At 42.8% G+C, this 24,657-nt stretch overlaps 1 protein-coding gene across 2 annotated transcripts in view; it reads right to left on the bottom strand.

Annotated features, from left to right (window-relative positions):
* dock11 (dedicator of cytokinesis 11) overlaps positions 1-24,657 on the bottom strand; it is a 325,211-nt gene that overhangs the window by 13,490 nt on the left and 287,064 nt on the right. For both annotated transcript variants that reach the window (XM_072270403.1, XM_072270404.1), the window contains exons 49-52: positions 16,463-16,673; positions 11,221-11,411; positions 6,134-6,234; positions 1,641-1,779 (exon numbers count right to left, since the gene is read on the bottom strand). In XM_072270403.1, coding sequence (XP_072126504.1) covers positions 1,641-1,779; positions 6,134-6,234; positions 11,221-11,411; positions 16,463-16,673 — 642 coding nt within the window. The remainder of the gene's footprint in view (positions 1-1,640; positions 1,780-6,133; positions 6,235-11,220; positions 11,412-16,462; positions 16,674-24,657) is intronic.

Consider the following 24,657-nt stretch of genomic DNA (forward strand, 5'->3'; position numbering starts at 1 on the left):
AAATTGCTGGTGGTAGTGGTGGGAAAGGCGGTACAAGACATTCTGAGAGACAGAATCAACCTGCAGTTAGACCAGTTAAGAATAGACAGAATGGACTTGAGAGTAGAAAATTATGTCTAAGAAATTAGAGTGTGTGTTTTTTTAAAGAAGTGGCCAAGAGGACTTACAAAGTCAGGGCAGTCGAGCTTGTCTACTTGTACTTCAGCAATGACTTTGACAAGGTTGAACAGTTAGATCACATGGGATCCAGTTAGATACAGAGGTTGATGCCCATCACTGCTCACCTGGGATATTCTGTGCAGTTCCAGTCACGATACTACAAGAAGTATGTCATTAAACTAGGAAGGGAGCATAAAAGGTTCACTAAGGACTGTAAGCTTAAGTTATAAAAAGAGACGGCATTGGCTGGGCTTTTCTCCCTGGAGCAAAGGAGGCTGAGGGGTGACCTTACTGAGGTTTAGAAATCATGAGCAGCTTATATAATTGGATGGTCACAGTTCTTTTCACAGTGTAGGGGTGTCTAAAACTAAAACAAAAACACAAATTTAAAGTGTGAGGGGAAAAATGTAGAGGGGCAAGGTTTTTCCACACAAAGGGTAGTGAAGATATGGAATGAGCTGGCAAAATGAGTGGTATAGCAGGTACAATTACAGCATTTATAGAAGCATCTGTATAGTACACAGATAGGAAAGATTTAGATGAATATGGGCCAAACGCAGGAAAGTACTAATAGCTCAGGCACACATTGATGAGTTGGGCTGAATAATCATGATTCTATGATTTTCAACTCCTTGTATCTATGCCAGCTCCCAGGAGAATAATCCCAACAATTCCACACCCATTAGACCATTAGACAGAGGAGCAGAATTAAGCCATTTGCTCCATTGAGCTTGCTCTACCATTTCATCATGGCTGATCCAATTATCCTCTCCTGCCTTCTCCCCATATCCCTCATTCCCTTTCCAATCAAGAATCTCCCCTCCCCTTATTTCTCTGTCTACTTGCAACCTGCTCTCTCGCAGATGCCTATCTACATCCCTTTGATCCCTTTCCCACTCACCTTACAGCAAGAGGTAATTTTTCATGGCGAACTAACTGGCTGGCATATCTTTGGGATGTTGGAGAAAACTGAAACCCACAAAAACTCCCCACAGACAGCATCCCTGCTCAGGACTGAAATTTGGTCCCTGGATCTGCAAGGCAGGGCTAATGCACTAACGAGGTAGAAGGAGTTGAGAACTAAACCTATTTGGACACTTCTGGTGTTGACACCCACGCTGATTGCCGAACGAGCACTGAGCGAAAAGTACTGTGTACAAGTCTGAATCCAACTGGGACATAGAGGGAAAAAAAAATAGGCGAGGTGAGGGGCATAAGGGTGAGAGATGTGGGTGCTCTGACTGCAACAGCCCTTCAGGTCCAGAGGGACAAAACAGTTCTTTCCGTGAGCAAGAACCAATGCAGAATTTGTAGCTCGATAGAACCGCCCGCTCAGACTAGCCTGCATAAGACTGTACAAATAAATGACTTAAAAGAAAATTTAATCATTAACATGGCCTTTATGGTTAGTATAAAACTTCCAAAAGGAATTTGATTTATTGGCTCACATCGCCTGTTGTCAACCATTCTGTGTTACTCACCTGTTCGTGGGTGATTTCTGATAATTCCTTCACCATGTCTTTAAAATTGGCCTTTAACCCTTCATGGTACTCCAGCTGATCCTCCTTAATCAGCCGCTCATTTAAATCCAGGGCAAGGCTGCAGACTGTAACAAATTCCCTGCAGGCAAAGGAAACATTTCTGTTTTAGGTTTAGACACTACTGAGTTAACTTGATGCCCCAGTAACAATTGCAATAAAACACCAGCAGGTTTAAGACTATTCAGTTCTTAAATGTACCAGTACAGCCTTAATCATGACAGTTTAGCACCACAACAACCACTTTGTACTAGCACTGACTTCTTTTTGTTCTAATTGTGTTCTTCCTGATAAAAATTGTGTATATCTTCTGTTTTTCATGTGAATGCTGTGCCTGAGATGCTGCTGCAAATAAGTTTTTCATTGCACTTGTGCAAACAAATACATGTGCATACAACAATAAACTTGACTTTAACTTATGAAGCTCCAGTTGATCATGTCCATTGAATGGTTAATAACCTGTGCTTCACATGAATGTTTAATCACTTACTGCACAATTCAGGAAGATAGAAGAGAAGCTCCAGGGCAGGGGTTCCCAACCTTGTTTATGCCATTAACTAAGGGATCCATGAACCTCAGGTTGTGAACCCTGCTTTAGGGGTTATCTATGTGATATGACTTCAATAAATAAATCTCCTTTACATCTGCTTTGGGCAATTCTCTTCACCATTACCCATGGGAAGTGCGAAGAAGTGGCTATGGGATTGCTTTGAGTCAGTAGACCGTGCCATGTTCAAGGACTTCTCTATGGATCTAATTGAATACACCACGGTTGTCACAGACTTTACTAAATCAGTTGTAGACGAGTGTGTTCCCACAAAATCATTTAGAATCTTCCCCAACCGGAATCCTTGGATAAACCATGAGATCTGCAATCTGCTGAGGGCCAGATCAGAGGCGTTCAAGTCTGATGAGATCCAGGTACGATCTCCGGAAAGCCAACTCATGGGCGAAGTGAGAATTCCGGACTAAGTTTGAATCAATGAAGGATGCTCAACAGTTGTGGCAAGGCTTTAATACTATGATCTCTTACAAAGTAAAATCACACGACACAGGTGACAACAGAGCTTCACTTCCAGATGAGCTCAATGCCTCTATGCTCGCTTTGACCATCAAAACATGGAGGAACCACCACAAACTCCCACAGCCCCACTCCCTCAATAACCCTGTGATTTCAGACTCTGAGGCCAATGTGCGAGCAGCCTTCAGGAGGGTGAACCCACGAAAAGCATCTGGCCCAGACTAGGTACCTGACCAAGTACTAAAGAAGACCTGTGCTGACCAACTGGCTGGTATGTTCACTTCAACCTCTCGCTTTGGCAGCCTGAGGTGCCCATCTGCTTTAAGCAGCCTTCACTTATACTGGTGCCAAAAAGAATGTAGTAACCTGCCTCAGTAATTATCATCCAGTAACACCTACATCCACATTGGTGAAATGTTTTGAGAGATTGGTGATGAAAAACATGAACTATTGGCTGAGAAGTGACTTGGATCTGCTCCAATTTGCCTACTGGCACAATGGGTCCACAGCAGATGCTGTCTCACTGGTTCTTCACTCAAATCTGGACAGCAAAGATGCATACATCGGGATGCACTTTATCGACTACAGCTCAGCATTCAATACCACCATCCTTTCAAAACGAATCAATAAGCTTTAGGACCTTGGCCTCAATAGCTCCCAGTGCAATTGGATCTTCGATTTCCTCACTTACAGACCCCAGTCAGTATGGATTGGCAACATCTACCCCACAATCTCCATCAGCACAGGTGCACCACAGAACTGTGTGCTTAGCCCCCTGCTCTACTCACTTTGCACTTATGACTATGGCTAAGCACAGCTCCAATACCATATTCAAGTTTGCTGATGACAGCACTGTCCTAGGCTGAATCAAAGGTGGTGATGAGTCAGCACAGAGAGGGAGATTGATAATCTGGCTGAGTGGTGCCACAACAACAACCTCTTGTTCAATGTCAGCAAGGTCAAGGAGCTGATTATTGACTTCAGGAGGAGGAAACCAGAGGTCCATGAACCAGTCCTCATCAGAGGATCAGTTGGATAGAGTCAGTGACTTTAAATTCCTCAGTGTTATAATTTCAGAAGATCTGTCCTGGGCCCAGCACGTAAGTGCCATTACGAAGAAAGCTCTGCAGTGTCTCTACTTGCTTAGGATTTTGTAAAGATTCTACATGACATCTAAAACTTTGACAAACTTCTTTTAATGTAAATTAGAGAGTATATTGACTGGCTGCATCACAGCCTGGTATGGAGACACCAATAACATTGAATGTAAAATCCTACAAAAGGTAGTAGATCCAGCCCTGTCCATCACAAGTAAAGCACTCCCCATCATTAAGCATATCTTTATGGAGTGTTGTCAGATGAAAGCAGCATCCATCATCAAGGACCCTCAGCAGCCAGATCATCAGCTATTGTTGCTCTGCTATTAGGACAAACCACCAGTTTCTGGAATAGTTATTACCCCTTAACCACCAGGCTCTTGAACCAAAGGGGATAACTTCAGTCAACTTCACTTACCCCATCACTGAATGCTCCCACAACCAACGGGCTCACTTTCAATGACTTTTCATCTTGTGTTCTCAATATGTATTGCTTATTTATTTATTATTATATTTCTTTCTTTTTGCATTTGCGCATTCTTCTTGTCTTTTGCACATTTACGGTAATTATTATACATTGAGTTGGCCGGCAAGAAGATAAATCTGTCAAGTAGGGTGCCGTGCACAATCCTGATTCGATGGAGACAGACGTGAGAGAACGGAGGAACATCTGGAGAAACTTCTGAAATGCCTTTTTCGCTGCCGCTGTTACTGTATGATCCAGAATTTCCGGAGGGGAAGGCCCCAAATCCTCGGCTTTGCTTGTTGCTCGGCGGCCGGGACAGAGTTGAAGCACTCGGCAGAGATGGTGCTCGGTGTCGAAGGACTGGTCGGAGGCTCGAAGTTTTCGGACGGACTCAGTGTTGGCTGTGGTCGGGTGCTTCCAATGCATCGACAGTTGTTGGTGCCTGGAGGTTTATGGCAGAGGGAGTTTCTCCCTTCTGCTGCCTGCTATCGGGGCTATCGGGAGTTGATTGGAACTTTGAGACTTTTTTTTTACCGTTCCCATGGTCTGCTCTTTATCAAATTATGGTATTGTTTTGCACTGCTGTATGTTATAATTATGTGGTCTTGTCAGTGTTAGTCTCTGGTTTGTCCTGTTTTTTTTGTGATATCACTCCAGAGGAACATTGTATCATTTCTTAATGCATGCATGCATTTCTAAATGACAATAAGCGAGGACTGAGTGTCCTCATAATCTAATCTAAATCCCAGGATTGTATATGGTGACATATATGTACTTTGATAATAAATTTACTTTGAACTTTGAAATGCAACAATAATAGATTAAGTTTCAATAACTTAGTTATCAGATGATTCGAAGAGAATTTACTATTGTCCTGTCAATGACTCTGTCAAAGAAAGATGACACTGGTCCCAGTATTGAAGCCATTGTTTACAAAGCAATGTCACCCATTGCTCCTCTCACCAGGTCTCCTGCAGCAGTTAGTGCTTTACAGACCTAGGTTTGATTGTGATCTCTGGCGCTGTCTGTGTGGAGTTTGTACGTTCCCTTCGTAACCATGTGGGTTTCTTCTGGGTGTTCCTGTTGCCTCCGACATCCTAAAGTTAAGCTGGTTCATGGGTTAGTTGCCCATTTAAGATTACTAATGGTAGGTAGTAGGTGAGAGAATGGGTTCTTGCGGAATGGGATCCAAGAGCTAGCATATTTGCAATGGGCCAAATGGCCTCCTTCTATGTTAAAAGGAAATACAAAGTCACATTAAACTTATGCAGAAACATGAGTTGTCATTATTAATATAATCCTCAACCTGCTGGCTCTGCATTTTATGATGCAATTTAGCAAAACACACAACTTATATTCCAGTAATTGTTACTGATTAACACTTAATGAGATGCCGTAATCATCTACGGTGCAGGCACTAGTATTTGAGATCGATAAGGCATGAAGCATCTGATTTCTTTATGTACAGTTCATAACACAGGGAGGAGTAACCTCTGATGATGTTATTGTTCCCAGGGTGATTATCATCAAGTTAGCAGTAGATGGAGATTTGTAAATTTTGGATAACAGGTGGATTGAAGGTCTTTAATATGAAACATTAAAACTTCAAAAAAAAAATCTCCATGGAGGCTGTCTGACCCACTGAGTATTTCTAAGCTTTTTCTGATTTCTGGGTGGGGCAGGAGTGGAGGGGGAGGTAATGGCAGTGAAGGAAATAAAGCTAAAAAGAGAAATTAGTAAAGATCTTTGGGGAAAGTAGAGGAAGTCCATTTTTTTGTATCAAAGACATTAACAGCATGTTGTGTGCTAGGTCCACGTTCAATTTTGTAAATTTTCCTCTTCCTTCACTAACCGGAATATGTCCTTCAATTGCTTCACTTTCTTGGCTGGGAGCTTGAGTGATTTGCTGCAATCCAAGAATGCTCTTGCATAGGCCAATGGACCGGCATTTACCTAAAATAGAGCCAAATATATTCATTAGTACAGTGTTTAGGTTATGTATGGTCAAGCATCAGCTATAAATTGAATATCTGGCTAAAAAAATATTCACTAGATTTAGTAAAAATAAAGGAAGGTTTTGTATGTTTTGAAGCCTGGTCAGGAGGTTAAGTCATTCCAGTTTTAATAGCAATGCTGGGTCTCTGGGTTGTATGTAGGATTAGATACAGTACATCCTATCATTTTCTTGTAATGGTAGAGTGCCCCCTGCTTCAAAACTTCCACCATTGTTTGGTACCTAAAAAGACCAAGGTAACAGGTCTGAACGACTGGCATCCTGTCGCTCTCACCTCAATAATATTCAAATGCTGTGAGAGTCTGGTCAAGGACTACATCTGCGACCCGCACTGGACCCCCTATAATTCGCCTACCAACACAACCGGTCGACAGATGACGCAATAGCCACAGCTCTACATACTGTCCCTATGCATCTGAAGAAGAAGAATGCGTATGTGAGAATACTGTTCTTAGAATTCAGCATTCAACACCATAATTCCCTCCAGGCTCGACAAGAAATTCAGAGACCTTGACCTTCACCCTGCCTTGTGTAGCTGGATCCTGGACTTCCTGTCAGATCGCTGGCAGGTGGTAAGAGTGGGCTCCCTCACCTCTGCCCCTTTGACCCTCAACACAGGTGTCCATTAGGGCTGTGTACTAAGTCCCCTGCTTTACTCTCTGTATACCCATGCTTGTCGCCACCCACAGCTCCAATATGCTAATTAAATGTGCTGACGACACTACACTGATTGGCCTAATCTCAAATAATAACGAGGCAGCCTACAGAGAAGAAGTCATCACCTTGACACAGTGGTGTCAAGAAAACAACCTCTCCCTCAATGTCACAAAAACAAAGGAGCTGGTTGTGGATTACAGGAGGAATGGAAACGGGCTAACCCCTATTGACATCAATGGATCTGAGGGTGAGAGGGCGAACAGCTTTAAGATCCTCGGCATAAACATCACTGAGGATCTCACGTGGTCTGTACATACCGGCTGTGTGGTGCAAAAGGCACATCAGCGCCTTTTTCACCTCAGGTGGCTGAAGAAGTTTGGTGTGGGTACCCATATTCTAAGAGCTTTCTATAGGGGCACAATTAAGAGCATCTTGACTGGCTGCATCACTGCCTGGTATGGGAGCCGTATATCCCTCAATTGCAGGACCCTGCAGAGAGTGGTGCGGACAGCCCAGTGCTTCTGTAGATATGAACTTCCCATTATTCAGGACATTTACAGAGACAGGTGTGTAAAAAGAGCCCAAAGGATCAATGGGGACCCGAGTCACCCCAACCACAAACTGTTCCAGCTGCTACCATCTGGGAAACGGTACCACAGTATAAAAGCCAGGACCAACAGGCTCCGGTATAGCTTCTTCCACCAGGCCATCAGACCGCTTAATTCTTGGTGATGCAACTGTATTTCTATGTTATATTGACTATCCTGTTGTACATAATATTTAATATAAATTACTATAAATTACACATCGCACATTTAGACGGAGATGTAGCGTAAACATTTTTACTCCTCGTGTACATGAAGGATGTAAGTAATAAAGTCAATTCAATTCAAATTGATTTTTTGAACTTGAATATCATTGGTGTATGTGGTGTTGAAAGGGATCCTTGACTTTATTTAGTGCATTTCAGACCCTCAATATCCCAAATCACTCCCGGGTCAAACAACTGATATGTAATTTCCATTCAGAATCACTTGGGCAAAACACGCGATAAAACAAGTAATCAAATAACCTGTTCCAGTGTTGTAGAGATGTCAGAAGTGGCAGATGAGGAGAGATGATATCACTTCAGACTACCCTCAGTGGCCACTTTATTGGGCACACCTGCTCATTAATGCAAATATCTAACCAACTGATCATGTGGTAGCAACTCAAACCATAAAAACATCCAGACATGGTCAAGAGCTTCAGCTGTTGTTCAGACCAAACATCAGAGTGGGGAAGAAGTGTGACTTAAGTGAATTTGACAGTGGAATGATTGTTAGTTCCAGACGGGGTGGTCTGAGTATCTCAGAAACTGCTGGGATTTTCACACACAGCAGTCTCTAGAGTTTACAGAGAATGGTGCGAGAAACAAAAACAACCAATGAGTGGCAGTCCTGTGGCTGAAAATGCCTTGTTAATGAGAGAGGTCAGAGGAGAATGGGCAGACTGGTTCAAACTGCCCGGAAGGTGACAGTAACTCAAATAACCAGGCACTAGAACAGTGGTGTGCAGAACAGCCTGACTGAACACACACCATGTCAAACCTTGGGCTATCAGCAGAAGACCAGACCTCACACTCAGTGACCACTGAGCATATATTCATTGGTGTTCGGGAGAGGAATTTCAAAGAATGGTATGAGTTGGAATAGGAATTTTCATACTAGGCACAGGAAACATGTTTCCAATGAATGCAGTGATCAGTACTCAGGACACCGGATATGAAATGCAAAGATCAGAAGAAATGCCCTCACCCTGGGGGTGGCGACACAAAGGTGTCAATAAGTCTATTCAGGGGGAAAGTGGATGTCATATCAGGGATGTTATGCCAGAGATCAGGAGATGGTGGGTGATCAGGATGGCCACATTGAATGGGGTAGCAGGTCTGAAGGACCAAATAGCCTGCTCCTGTATGTTCAAAAACCATCAAGAGCAGCCCCTGGTATTCCACCTAGACAGTTTACATGAAAAACATATTCTTGAATTTCAGATAACCTACTCCTCCCTTTGTCCTTTTTCTCTATCCTTCTAATTTTTCCTCGTCTTTCCAAAACACTCCTCTTTCCAGACCCTTGTCCCACTCCCCAGCCCCCACAACCCTCATCTCCAGGTTTATCTTCCCCCACACACCTACTCACGCAAACTTCTCCCATTGTCTCCTCTGTTCCTGTCACTCCCACTGTGGCCACCTGCCCACCATCCCTCCCTTACTTTATTCCACTCAGCATCCTGATTTCTTACTGGATTCCATCAGCTCTTTGCTGCGTACATTTATCACTTTCTGTCTTCTGTCAGTATCCCCTCCCTCGCCTGCTCATCCACTCCTCACCCAGATCCACCTACTGCCTGCCAGCTCTTACTCCAACTTTTTATCTTGACCATCTTCCCTCCACTCTTTCAGATGTGATGTAGGGTTTCAGCCAGAAATGCAGACCGTCCATTTCCCTCCACCGAAGGTGCCCAGCCCTGCAGCTCGGCTTTCTGCTCTAGATTTCTGCTGCTGCAGTCTCTTGTGTCTCCTGTACTTTCAATGCTTGGCTGCTTTATAAACGTTGGATCTACACATCAAGGGGAACTCCCTGACCTTCCTGAAGTTGTAGATTCTTTAGCTCCCACTGGAAGGAACAACTGGAGGTCAGTTTAATGAACCTGGTCCCCAAAAGGCGAATAAGCTGGCAGAAGGGTCAATTTAACTCTATTCAAGTGCCAACAAATTAGGGTGGCATGAGAGTGAGTAGGGTTCTGCGCATGTTGTCCCTGCAACTGTGTGCATTTCCTCTACCTACTCTAGTTTCCTCCCATGTTCCAAAGACACATGGGTCAGTAGGTCACATCCCTCCCCTCCCAGTTTCACTCATCACCATGAGTTTCTCTCCCCTCCTCCCCTCCCCACCTTCTAAACCTACTCCTCATCTTTTTTTTTTTCAGTCCTGCCGAAGGGTCTCAGCCCGAAATGTCGACTGTACTTTTCTCCCCACAGATACTGCCTGGCCTGCTGAGTTCCTCCAGCATTTTGTTTGTGTTGCTTGGATTTCCAGCATCTGCAGATTCTGTTTTGTTTGGATCCATAGCTTAACCGCCTGCTGTAAGTTCCTCTAGTGTGTAGGCGTGAGGGAGAATCTGGGGTAAAACAATGGGAACCCGGAGAGAATGAAATGGGATTAGTGCAAGTGAGTGGTTAATAGTCAGTGAGAAACATGATGGACTGAAAGACTTGATTGCATGCTGCATAGGTCTCGACAAGTTCATGGATAACTGAAAAGAACACAAAGATACTGCACTTGCTGCCTGCCTTGTCACTGACCACAGAGTTGCATCTTAAGCAGCAGAATGTCACGGTGACAACTCCCACATCAACCTGCACAGTCACTCCATCCTTCTGACTACACAGGAAGGGCTGCAGGGATGCAGCCAACTAATTATTGTCTCCACTGATGGAAAACTGCAGATAATACTGCTTTATCTTGCAACAAATTTTGCTGAATGTTGCCAGCTGGTACAATTAGGAAAAAAAAGGCCAGGGATCTCAAACTTGGAGAGAAAGAAAATTAGTTCAGTAGTACAATCCTTGGGACTGACTGTGTAGGTGAAGGTTAAGGACATTCCTGGGGAGTAAAAGAAAATTGAACATACACTAACAAGATCTGATCAGGATCCACTACTTTCCAGAAATCAGGAAGGCAGAAAAACTACTTCCGATCCATTAAAACTCCTACCCTTAAAATTACTACCTCCCCATCTGAACAGCAGAAAACCCTGTAAACACTTAGCAGGTCGACTAGTGTCTGGGGGGAGAGAAACACTTAACATTTCAGGTTCTTTTTCCAGAACTAGGAATGTGAGAAAACAAGCTAGCCTTATGCTGCAGAGGGCTGGCAAGGGTTAAAATGGCCAGAGAGCTTAGGTCTGAGTTGCTATGATGATTCCGAGGTTTATGGAGCCACCTAATCAATATTCAGAGGAAGAATTAGCTCAAAAATGGGAAGGAACCAGAAAATATGAAAGGAGTCAGACAGAAATCCCACCCAAGAGAGTTGGAGAAATTCTTCATGGTCGGCATTTCTGCAATAGAAGTGTCAGTAAATGAAACTGAGGGAAAGTTCCAGAACTACACAGTATACATGGTCATCAAAAACATCAATCTCTTGATGCTTGTTATATATTAGTACATGATTAGCATGAACCAAGTTAGCAGGGTCAAGAATGTCAGCTGGGTCAGTACTCACTTGCACGGAAACACAGCCTTGAAGCTTGAGCTGTAGTTGGATCATGTCCAGTCCATTTGAATTGCACAGTTTTTGAAGCTCTGTCGTTCTGTCCTTCATCTCATCGATGGCCACGTCTATGGGCTTCAGTTCGACCTGCTGCTCGTTCATGACTACAATCCGTTTCTTCACATATGGGAAGGAATGTGTTGCTGTGGGCAATTGCAACAAAACCATGTCACCCCGCCGCAGAACCTTTCAATTAGACTTTGAGGCAACTGGAGAAGTATCTGGAGCTAATTACTTCCTTATACTGGGCTTGGAACTGCAGGCAGAGATGTGGAAACTAAACCAAATGGTCTAATAACTGGCCATCAGGGAAACAGATCAGCTGTTCAATTACTACAGGCTGCTCCACCATGAGAAGAACTTAAGCCAAATATTTATCCCAAAAGCCGATTGTAAATATGAAATTCATATATTAGGAAAGCTTCTTTTCACTACTGGGCATGTTACGTGTGGCAGCACTTGCGACTGTCCCCAGCATATCCTTAGATATTAATGGAAATGGTGGATTTTACTGTATGTTTCAATGATGAATAAATCTGAATATGTTTCTGGGCTCAAACTGAAAACCGAATGGTGAATCATCCTATAACAATTGTTACCACCTGTATCTATCCAGCTGGATACATGGCATTAACTCTTCTGTGGTTCAAGGGCTACAGTCGTTATGTCACTCAAATGGTAATTGAGAGGTCTGAAGTAGCTCACCAGAGTGTGCCAGTTCATATCCACATGCAGCAGCCCAAAAATTCACCACCAAAAGATAAATTCTGAAACAAATATGTATTGCTTTATAGCTTAAGAGGAAATGCATGAGGGCAAAAAGAAGACGCAAGATAATTTTGGTAGATAGGTGAAGGAGAATCCGAAGAGGCTCCATAAGTATATTCAGAATAAGAGGGTTACCAGGGACAGAATACACTCCTTTAAGGATCAGTATGTTGTCAATGTGTGGAGCCACAGGAGACGGGTGAGGTCTGAAATGAGTATTTCTCCTGTGGAGAAGGTCACGGAAGCTAGAATGCTCTGGCGAGAGAACAGTGACGTCTTGAATCATGTCCACATTACAAAACAGGAGCATCTGGCTGTCTAGATCAAGGTTTTGAATCTACTGGGAAAGTGGGCCAAGAATGGTAGACAGAGTGTGATTGAGACAAGTGCCAACTGTTGCATTTAGTGGTTAAACCAGGGCAGGAAATTCACAGTAAATAGCAGGGTCCTGAAGCATGATTTTAGAAAAGAGAAACCTTAGGATAGAAGTACATTGTTTCCTGAAATTGGAGACATAGGTAGATAGGGTGAAGAAGGCACTTGGCATGCATGCCTTCATTGGTTAAGCCACTGAGTACACAGTTGGGATTTCTTGTTCTGGATGTTGGTGACACCACACACAGAGTGTTCAATTCTAGTTGCGTGGCTATACGAAGGATGTCATCAAGTTGCAAAGGGTTCAAACAATTTCATAGGCATGTAATTGGGGCTGGAGGCATGCAAGTGGGGCTGGAGGGATTGAGTTACAAGGAGAGACTTTATATTTCAGGCTTTTTTCCTGTCAGTGTAGCAGGTGGAGGGGTGACCTGAGAAATCTTGAGGACTTGGAAAAGGTGAATGGTCACATCTTTTTCTCTGGGTAAACCTATACCAGAGGGTACAAGTTTAAATTGAGAGAAGACTTGAGGGCAAGTTTTCCCACACAGAGAATTGCAAGTATATGGAAAAAGCTGGCAGAGGAAGTGGTAGAAGTGGGTAACATAATATTTAGAATTCTTTAGGACAGGTATATGGATAGGAAAGGTTTGGAGGGATTTGGACCAAATACAGGCACACGGGGCCAGCTTAGGTGGGAGTAACAGATACAAAACGCTTGAGGAGCTCAGCAGGTCCGGTGGCATCCATGGAAAGAAATAGTCTATTTCGACTGCTAAGTCCTTTCCATAGATGCTGCCTGACCTGCTGAGTTCCTCTGGCATCTTGTATGTTTTACTTTAGATTTCCAGTATCTGCAGAATCTCGTGTTTGCTCGCTTAGGTAGAGAAGGAACCTTGGTCAGTTTAGACAAGTTGGGACAAAGAGCTTGTTACTGTGCAGTAAATATTGAAGAATCAGGGCACGTGGAAGTTATTGTATATTTAACTATTCTGAGACAAAAAATTATTGCTTAAAAAGCAATCAAAAAACTGTCAAATTTTCATGAATTGTCAATTATTCCGCTTGGATACTGGCCAATTTAACCAGGTTTGGCTGACAATTGATTCCAGTCCCACAAAAACATTGCTTAACCTTTAGTTGCCCTCTGGAGTGTCTTTCCCAGCATAGAAATACACTACTAGTCAATTGAGTCAAAAACAAAAAAACTGCAGGTTTACAGAGAGAGAAACGGCGTTAACATTTCGGGTTGGACATCCTTGTTCAGAACTGACAAAAGATTTTAGACCTAATGACCTGAAATGTTAGCTCTGCTTCTCTCTCCTGCCTCACCTATTAGTGTTTTTGTTTTGTCTCAGATTTTGAGCATCTGCAGTTTAAACTTCCAGAATGCTCAAGGATTTGTAATTCACTCAATTGTGAGAGGATTCAACAACAGAACTTCATTTTGTGGCAATTTAATTTAATCTTATAATCACAAAATTTTCATTTAAAGATTTTCTAGTCTTGTGATTTTTGCAACAAAGATAAACTTCATACTTTATTTTCTTTTTATATAATCAAAATCTCCAAAATTGCTTTAGAGTCAACAAACTTACTAGAATACGGGTAGGAAACATAAGAATCAAATTGATGTACAAAAAGTGTGCAGAAGAAATGCAGATAGGTAAAATAAAATAAATGCCAACCTGCTTTCCAAATATGTTAAAAGGGAAGAGGATTACACAGCAAACAAATCACCTTTATGCCAAGGTGATCCATTTCCCGTGTAATCCTCTTTCTGTTTAACAGGTGGTGCTGGAAAATACAGATGAGTAGCATTAATATGAGGGGCTGAGTGGCTTGTTTCCATGCTGAGACTAGAGAACAATCCTTCCAAACAGGTTGGCCTATTCTCAATACTTCACTCTTCATAAGAATGGAAGAAGTAGTAGACATTGACGATAAGGGGGGAAGGTGTGAAGTATAATAAACAGATATTCAGTCCTCTATCTTGCAAACTGTTTAAATTACTAGGCCAGGGTAAAATCTAGGCATGGCATTTTAAAGAAGCAGGGGAGGAAACAGCAGCCTCTGGTCATCATTTGCCAGTGCTCTCTAGTTGAAGACAGTGTTGGAAGACTAGCAGACAGGTAGCAGAGTTCCACAGAGAGACAGACCCAAAGTCCAACTTTGGTGTGAACAGATCATCAGAAGTTCTGAAGGACAGAATAAAATCTATATTTAAAAATGCAGAGATGAATCAGGGCAGAAATGTTTTTTTTTGAGGGAACTGTTTCCCTCTAATCATTGCATTATGTTATGAAGTAACAAGCAGTGTGAATCAGGGTTATAAGTTTGATTGTAGGGTCCTTGGTGAAATGACCGACTGGGACATTGACCAATGGAATCCCAGGCGAAGTAGCAAACTGGATCCAAAGTATTTCTTTGATAGAAAGGTAATGGTTACATTGAACATGTGTTACAGCGGTTGGAGGGTTCTGTGTGGGGTTCTGTTTGAACACTATTATTTCTGCACACAGTACGTGAACGTCACTTACAATACCAACATTTATTGCTCAACATTAATTCCCCTAAACTGAGGCGGATGCCCTCAAAGTAAGATAATTGTGAACCAGATGTCTCTTTTGTTTAAACAGCTCATTCATTTCATTGTTATTTTTGCTGATGGTAGTGTTTAAAATTTGAGTTTATATTCCTTAGCTTCCTTGGTAGTGGTTAAACTTAGTCCTTGGAATGATCAGTGTACAATTCTAGCTGCTAGTCCAATGACTTAATCAGTGCGCTACTGTCCCCATGAATACAGGGTGTCCTGATGAAGAGATTTGCTTATGATTTCCACTGTGATCAACAGTAAAGCAGAAAGTTACAGGAAGCAGGAGGTGACAAAGAGAATGGTTTGAAGAACGGACAACTGGTGAAAAGTCAATCCAGAATAGTGGATGTAAGACAAAGTCAAGGGATACAAATGAATGGTCAGCATCAAAGGGCATAAATATAGTGAAGGAAGGTGGTAATGGAATGACAAGTTCCCTTCGGTATGGAGTACAAGAGAATGGAGTTAATTCTGACACGACAAGGAATACGTACGAGGGGTGATTGATAAGTTCGTGGCCTAAGGTAGAAGGAGTCAATTTTAGAAAACCTAGCACATTTATTTTTCAACATAGTCCCCTCCTACATGTACACACTTAGTCCAGCGGTCCTGGAGCATATGGATTCCTTCTTTGTAGAAGTGGTCCACAGCAGGTGTGATTGATAAGTTCGTGGCCTAAGGTAGGAGGAGATGAGTTATACAGCTCTCATTACATGCATGCGCAGTTCAACTCTGAGTGGAAATGCAGAAAGTTTGAAGTTAATAACTCATCTCCTTCTACCTCAGGCTACGAACTTATCAATCTCCTCAGCTGCGGACCACTTCTGCGGGTCCAAGACGCCGACTTCTACAAAGAAGGGATCTGTATGCTCCATGACTGCTGGACTAAGTGTGTAAATGTAGGAAAATTAAATGTACTAGGTTTTCTAAAATCGACTCCTTCTACCTTAGGCCACAAACTTATGAATCACCCCTCGTACTTGACTGTAGCTGATTACTGTATGGTTTGTTATAAAGCTCCTTGGATGTAGCTCATGAGGCTAGATGTGAATTTTGTGTTTAGTTTGAGTACACTCCCGTGAAATAGCAAACATATATTTGTCACAAGGGTTCACAATAGATAAGCAAAGAGGCAGCAAAGGTGACTGTATACCAAGAGACATTCGATTGTACCGGGGAGATACACGAGGCTGCTTCTTGGGTTGGAGTTAGGATACAGGGGACTGAATGAGCCCGAACAAAGGAAACAGCACTGTAAATAATGTTTCTTCAAAGCATAATGCTAACCTTCTGCATTTATCTGCCAGACCGGACTTAGTGTTTACAATTCTGGTTCACCATTAATGCTCAGAATGCCATGGCAGACTATCGTCAATTGGTGGAACTATCCCATTTTGAAGTGTTTACCATTGCTGTAGTTCTGTCTCTACCTTACAGTGGCAAATTCATTCTTACTTGTCAGAACCGTCCGCCGTTTGCACTGCTCTTCAACTCCGCCCTGCTTCTTCCCAGATAATGTGTATGGCGTTTCAAAGACGAATCGCGTGATGTTGTGGTTTCTCTCAAAGTGGGTCTTCCGTTCTGGCAGCTCTGTCTCATCAAAATATGGTTCAACAAACGTTACCTGAATATATGCAAATCTCTGGTCGAGGGTTTTTGCATTTACCTGAATAGTAAAAAAAAGGAATATGCAACACATATAACAAAGTATCTTTTATCTTGTCAAACAAAACAGAACTCCACACCCGTTCTCCTGAACTTTCTGGTAAGGCTCATCAGAAGCTGAGCGCCACGATCTCCGTAGCCCTATCACCTTCTCAGGGTGTTTGCTCTCATTTCTGGACCCTTAGTTATCTCCAAGGTTACACACACAAAATGCTGGAGGAACTCGACAGGCCAGGCAGTATCCGTGTAAAAAAGTACAGTCGCTGTTTCAGGCCGAGACCCTTCAGCAGAAGTTCCTCTGGCATTTTGCGTGTGTTGCTTGTATCTCCAAGGTTAGGCGCTTTATGTAGAGAATGATGCACAGCGATTATACTTACAACATGTATTATGAATTCAGACAGTGCCCCCAGTTCCCGAGAACTGCTCATCCGCCAGATTGCTGGTAGGTCACAAAGAGTTGGAGAGAATGAGCAGGTGGGGGAAGAGTGGCCACCAGTTGCTCTCACAGCTCTGCTCAGTTCAACCCAGCTCCAAGTTTTGCAGCTTGGGGGTGGGTGGGAGACAAAAGGCAAGTGCAAATGTCTCATTCCCTCTCAGCTGAAGATGCTTGCAGCCCCAGAGCAGCCAGCAAATCCATACTCATCCGCTCCACCGGTCTCCCCAAGAGTTTGCATGTACAGGGCTGCTCATAAGTCAGGTGTTTGTAACCCAGAGAGCTTCTGTAAAGTACTGCTGATAAATACCTCTACTATTTGCATCCCCCTATGATTATATCATTTCAGTCCCTGAGACTGATGTGTGAGCAGCTTTCAGGAGGGTGACCCCACAAAAAGCATCCGGCCCAGTCTGGGTACTTGGCCAAGTACTAAAGACCTGTGCTGATCAACTGACCGGTATGTTCACCAGAATATTTAACCTCTTGCTTAGGCAGTGTTTGGTACCCAGCTGCTTCAAGCAGGCTTCAATTATACCAGTGCCTAGGAAGATCATGATGACCTGCATCAATGACTATCGTCCAGTAGCACTTATATCCACAGTGATCAAGTGCATTGAGAGGTTGGTGATGAAATATTTCAGTTCCTGCTTGAGAAGCGACTTAGATCAGCTCCGATTTGCCTACAAGAGCAACAGGTCCACAGCAGATGCCATCTCACAGACCTGGAACATCTGGACAGCAAAGATGCATACATCTTTACCGACTACAGCTCAGCATGCGATACCATCATCCCATCAAAACTAATCAATAAGCTGCAAGACCTTGGCCTCAATACCTTCTTGAAAATCCTGGATTTCTTTAACAGGTGCCATGAATTTGCCCACTCACCCAACCTATCCAAGTCACCCTGCATCCTCTTAGCATCCTCCTCACAGCTAACACTGCCACCCAGCTTCGTGTCATCCGCAAACTTGGAGATGCTGCATTTAATTCCCTCGTCTAAGTCATTAATATATATTGTAAACAACTGGGGTCCCAGCACTGAGCCTTGCGGTACCCCACTAGTCACTGCCTGCCATTCTGAAAAGGTCCCGTTTATTCCCACTCTTTGCTTCCTGTCTGCTAACCAATTCTCTATCCACATCAATACCTTACCCCCAATACCGTGTGCTTTAAGTTTGCACACTAATCTCCTGTGTGGGACCTTGTCAAAATCCTTTTGAAAATCCAAATATACGACATCCACTGGTTCTCCCCTATCCACTCTACTAGTTACATCCACAAAAAATTCTATGAGATTCGTCAGACATGATTTTCCTTTCACAAATCAATGCTGACTTTGTCCGATGATTTCACCGCTTTCCAAATGTGCTGTTATCACATCTTTGATAACTGACTCCAGCAGTTTCCCCACCACCGACGTTAGGCTAACACCACCAGGTTCAGGAATAGTTAATTCCCCTTAGAACATCAGATTCATGAAATGGCACAAATAATTTCATTCACACAACTCTGAACTAATTCTATAACTGACAGGCTCACTTTCAGGAACTCTCTGAACTTCATGTTCACAGTATTATCTTTATTTGTACAGTTTGTCTTCTTTTGCACATTGGTTGTTTGCCAGTCTTTGTTTTAAAAATTTTTAAAAATAAAATTTTGTTGTATTTTTTCTGCAAATGCCTGCAAGAAAATATATCTCAGTGTAATATATAGCAACATATATGTACTTTGAACTTTGACTCAAAGTGAGACTCCATATTTCTGAGTATCTTGGTAAAGCAGACAACATAATCAAAGTCCCCTCCCACCCTGGGCATTTTCTCTCCCCTCCCACCAGGTAGAAAATAGAAAAGCTTGAAAGCACGTACCAGCAGGCTCAAGATTAGCTTCTATCCACTGTTATAAGGCTATATAACAGTTTCCCAAGTATGATAAAATAAAGACATCACAATCTAACTCATTATGGCATTACACCTCCTCATCTGCCTGAAAAATACTTTCTCTGTATATGTACACATTTTTTCCTTCCACTGCCTCCAGGCACCGATGTGTTGAAATGACCTTTATGGTTGGAACGCATAGCTATCTCTTTCATTTTACCCTGTACCTCTGACAATGAGAAACCAATTTCCCCATTTACTTTGCTTTCAATGTGTTGCAAGAAAAGTTATTCTGTGTCGAAGAAGGTAATACATCTTATTAAATAACATCCAATGTAAACAGAGTTAGAGGACCAAGAAACTTTTCAAAAAGGTTAATGCCCCTTCAGCTGATTTCTGCTTCCAATGTGGCTAAGCATAGCTCAAATGCTATCTATAAATTTCAGGAGAAGCAACTTACAAAATAAATTTTCTTCCATTGTACTTATAATCCCTTTCTGCATCTCCTAAAAGAGATAGGTCTGAAAGGTGATCCAACATATGAATCATAATAATTTAGCAGGCAGGTGCAACAAGTCCAGATGTAGGTTTTTTTTTGACCCAAAATATCCACAATTCTTTCTTCCTACAGATGCTGCTGGACTTGAGTTTTTCCACCAGAATCTTTGTAGGCCCAAGAAGTAGTTTAAAAAGGCAAACAGCATGTTATATTGTATTTGTGCCAGGTGTTGGTGAAACCACACCCAAATACTGTGCACAGTTTTTGTTGCTTTAATTGAACAAGGAATATAATAGCACTGGAAGCAGTCCAAATGAGATTTATGAGACCAGTCCCTGGAATGAGAGGCTAGACAGTTTGGGTCTATATTCCTTGAAATTTATTAGAATGAGACATGGCTTGATTTAAACATTTAAGATTCTGAGAGGGACTGGAAGAGTAGATGCTGAGATGTTAGAGTACGGAACATATAGAAAGTACAGCACAGTACAGGCCTGTCAGCCATGATATTATGCCAGCCCCTTAACTTACTCCAAGATCAATCTAACCCTTCCCTCCCACATAGCCCTACATTTTTCTTTCATCCATGTACCTGTCTAAGCATCTCTGAACTGCCCCTAATGTATCTGGCTCTACCACCACCCTTAGTAGTGCACCTACCACTCCCTGTGTAAAAAAACTCTCTGACAGCCCCCCTGTACTTTACCCCAACACATTAATGTTTGCCCTTTTGCATTAGTCACTTCCTCCCTGGGAAAAAGTCTCTGGCTGTCCACCCAGTCTAGGCCTTTTATCATCTTGAATACTTCTGTCAAGTCACCTCTCATTTCTTTCTCTCCAAAGAGAAAAATCCTAGTTTGCTCAATCAGTCCTGGTCAGATATGCTTTCTAATCCACGCATATTCAGGGTAAATCTCCTCTGCATTTTCTGTAAAGCTTCCCATATCCTTCCTAGAATGAGTCAACCAAAGCTAACCACAATACTGCAAGTCTAACATTACCTCACAGTTCTTGAACTCATGACCTGACTAATGAAGGCTAACACACCATGTTCTTCTTATCTGCCCTATCAAGTTGTGTGGCAATTTGAGGGATCTATGGATGTAAAACCCAAGATCCCCCTGTTCCTCCACACTGTTTCAAATGCTGCCATTAACTGTGCATTCAGCCTTCCTCTGTAGTCACTTCCTCAAATCTAATCATTTATAAAAATTGGAAAGAGCAGGATTCCAGAAAAGATCCCTGTGGAACATCATGGGTCACCAACCTTCAGGCAGAATATGCTCCATCTACCATCACCCTCTGTCCTCTGTGGGCACACCAATTATGAATCCACACAGCCAAGTTTCCTTGGATGCCCTGCCTCCTGACTTTCTGAATGAGCCAACCTTATCCAATGCTTTATTACTGAAATCCATATCTACCACTGCTTTGTCTTCATTGATATGTTTCGTCACTTACTCAAAGAATTCAATCTTGTGAGGCTTGACCTGCTCCTCAGAAAGCCATGTTGTCTGTCCCTAATCAGACAGTATTTCTCCAAATGCTCAGAATTCCTGTCTCTAAGAATTCACAGCAGACTTAAGACCTACTGGTCTACAATTCCCAGGTTATCTCTATTATCTTTCTTGAACAAAAGAATAACACTTGATACAAGAGGATCCTCTGGTACTATACCCGAAGCCAGGGAGGATGCAAAGATCATCAACAAAGGCACATCTATCTCTTGTCTTGCTTCAAATAGTAACCTGGGTTTTATCCCATCCATCTGGCCCTGGAGATTTACTTAATGTGTTTTTCAAAAGTTCCTTCCTATTTGTTAACATTGCCGTGTTTCAGCAGATCAGCCTGTTCTAGGCTGACCTCACATTTGCCAAGGCCCCTCTGATTGGCAATTATTGAAGCAAAGTATTCATTAAGAACCTTCCCTACCTCATCCAACTCTAGGCACATGTTTCCTCTTTCATCTCTGATTAGTCCTACCCTGTTCTTCATGTATATATGGAACACCTTTGGGTTTTCCATAATCCTTTTCACAATGGCCTTCTCATGTCCTCTTCTAGTTCCCTTAAGTCCATTCTTAAATTTCTTCCTGGCTACCTTGTAACTTTCAAGAGCTCTATCCGATCCATATTTCCTCAGCCTTAGGCATGCTTGGTTCTTCTGGATGGTCTACATCTTTTGTTCCTTCACCCTACCATCCTTTTTCTGTCTTATTGGGACAAGCCTATCCAGAACTCCGAACAACTTCCACATTTCTGTCATACATTTTCCTGAGTAAATCTGTTCCCAATTTATGCTCCCAAGTTCCTGCCTAATAGTATAATTCACCCTCCCCCAGATAAATGCCTTCTCATACCATTTACTCATCTCTGTCTACGGCTATGGTAAAGATTAGGGAGATGCCGTCACTGCCTCCAAAATGTTTGCCCACCAAGAGATTGTCACCTGACCTGGTTCACTACCTAGGAGCAAATCCCGTATGGCCTCTCCTCCCTTCAGCCTGTCTACGTATTGTGTAGGACATACCTAACAAATTCTGCCCTGTCTAAGCCTTTTGCACTGAGGAAGTGCCAATCAATATTAGGGAAATTGAAGTCACCAATTACAACAACCCTGTTATTTGGTGTCATATGTCTTCACTGGTGGGACAGCTATGAATAGTGGAATGTAGATACAAGGTAACAGGCTGGCTATTTGTGTAATTTAAACATAGGAATATCTTCCATCAGATGACAGTGAATCTCTGGAACTCTCTCACCGCGAGTGCAGCTGAGGCTCAATTATTAGATATATAAGGTGGAAATAAGATAAACATTTGAAAGAAAGAGACATTTTTTGAAGGCTATGGGGAACTGGCAGAGAAGAGCTTTTGAGGCAAGCATAAGGTGCCCATAATAGTGTCAAACTGTGGCGCAGGCTTGAGGGGATATGTGGCCTATTCCTGCTCCCATTTTATATTCCTGTGACTCGGACACCTAGTCTAACCAACACAGTTTTATCCTAACTCCTCTGCTCTGAATTCTCTTCCCTCCAGAAATGTACCTTGTTGTTGTGTTCACACTTGGTTAAGCTGTGATGCAGAGGGCACAGTGTGACAACACTTAGTGCTACTGCCGCACAGTGTCAGCAGCCTGGGTTTCATCCTGACCACAGCCACTCGCTGTTTGGAGTTTCCCCAGCGTAGTACTAGAAGGCATGCATTGGCGGTGAGAAGGGGAAAGTTTAAAGGAGATGTGCAGGGCAAGTTTCTTTTATGTAGCAAGTGATAGATAACGAATGGGCTGTCAGAGATAGAGGTGAAAGCAGATATCATAGTGGCATTTCAGAGACCTTTACAGGGTCATGAATATGTATGGTGCGCAGAGCATAATTATGTAAAGGCAGAAGTGATATAGCTCAACTCAGTATCATATTTGCTGCAGACGTTGTAGGCCGAAGGGCTTGTTCCTGTGCTGTACTCATCTATAGTTATACCTCAAATCACTGGGTGATGATTCAAAAGTTGCTTCAGGGTGAATTTCTTTAACCTGAACAGATTTGTGACCGTCATGCCTATGCTTTCCTTTGTATGAAAGGAACCAGAGTGCTATAGGTTTCATCCTTCTATCTGTTGAATGTTAAAAGGCACGTCGAATGCTAAAAGACATGGACAGAGTGGATGTGGCAAAGTTGTTTCCCATGATGGGGGAGTCTAGTACGAGAGGGCATGACTTCAGGATTGAAGGGCGCCCTTTCAGAACAGAAACGCGAAAAAATTTTTTTAGTCAGAGGGTGGTGAATCTATGGAATTTGTTGCCACGGGCAGCAGTGGAGGCCAAGTCATTAGGTGTCTTTAAGGCAGAGATTGATAGGTATCTGAGTAGCCAGGGCATCAAAGGTTATGGTGAGAAGGCGGGGCAGTGGGACTAAATAGGATAAAATGGATCAGCTCATGATAAAATGGTGGAGCAGACTTGATGGGCCGAATGGCCTACTTCTGCTCCTTTGTCTTATGGTCTTATGGAATGATGCTTGGTGTGTCATTTGTAAATGAATTCACAATAAATGAAAAGGAAAGTGTGAGTGAAGAAAGATGCCTCAGCCCACTCAGTACTGAGGTTCAGTTATCAGTCAGTGGAAAGTCTTCATCCTTTGGTTGAAAACAGGAGAAAATACAAGCCAGTGTCTTCAGCTTCATACCTCAAATTGTAATTTCCGCAAGCGTGCATTAAAAATGCTGACTGCGACTGATGTACTATACAATGTAGAGAGAGCTTTCATTTAAACCTCAGCACGTCACAGACTGCCTTTGAAGTTTTGTGAATGTGGTGAAACAGGAAGTATATCGACCAAAATGCACACAGCAAGGGTCCACAAACATAATGCACACATCAAGGGTCCACAGATGTAATGAGAAGATCAAATCCTTTCGCCGACAAGTTGTCAGGACAACAGGAAGAACAGCCATTCCGTTCTTCAGATCGTTGTGTAGAAGCTGCCATCTCTGTGTGAGAGAGTGGCCAGAGTCCCTGCCAAACACCTCAGCCAAAAGGTGAGTAGTCCACGACAGCAAAGTCCAACCTAAGCTAAGTAATGGAGCCTTACAAGCAAGAGAAAATCTGCAGATGCTGGAAATCCAAAGCAACACACACAAAATGCTGGAGGAACTCTCAGCAGGACAGGAAAAGAGTAACAGTCAACATTTCGGGCCAATACCCTTCAGCAGGACAGTCTTATCCAGGGCTTTAACCTGTTCCCACTTCAACATGACTTCCCAATACAAGTATTGATAATGATACCTATGGGTGATCAAGGTGATTGGAATCCCTGATGTAACAAAGACAAAGCATTGCTGGGGGCACATTTGGAATACTGTGTTCAGTTCTAGTCACAGGTCCATAGGAAACTGAAAGAGTGCAGAAGAGATTTAAGAGAATGTTGCCTGGACTCAAGGGAGAGATTGGGCAGGCTAGGACTTCATTCATTGGAGATAGAATGGGGGAAGAATGATCTTTCATCATCATCATTGTGTGGTGTGCTGTATGACGTGGGTGATCATGATCTTTCTATGACCAGGATTGTTTTTGGCAAATTTTTCTACATGAGTGAGCGGTTTACCATTGCTTTTCTCTGGGCAGTGCCTTTACAAGAAGGGTGACCCCAGCCATTATCGATACTCTTCTGA

Source organism: Mobula birostris, chromosome 10 (genome assembly GCF_030028105.1).
Source record: "Mobula birostris isolate sMobBir1 chromosome 10, sMobBir1.hap1, whole genome shotgun sequence".
NCBI lineage: Eukaryota > Metazoa > Chordata > Chondrichthyes > Myliobatiformes > Myliobatidae > Mobula > Mobula birostris.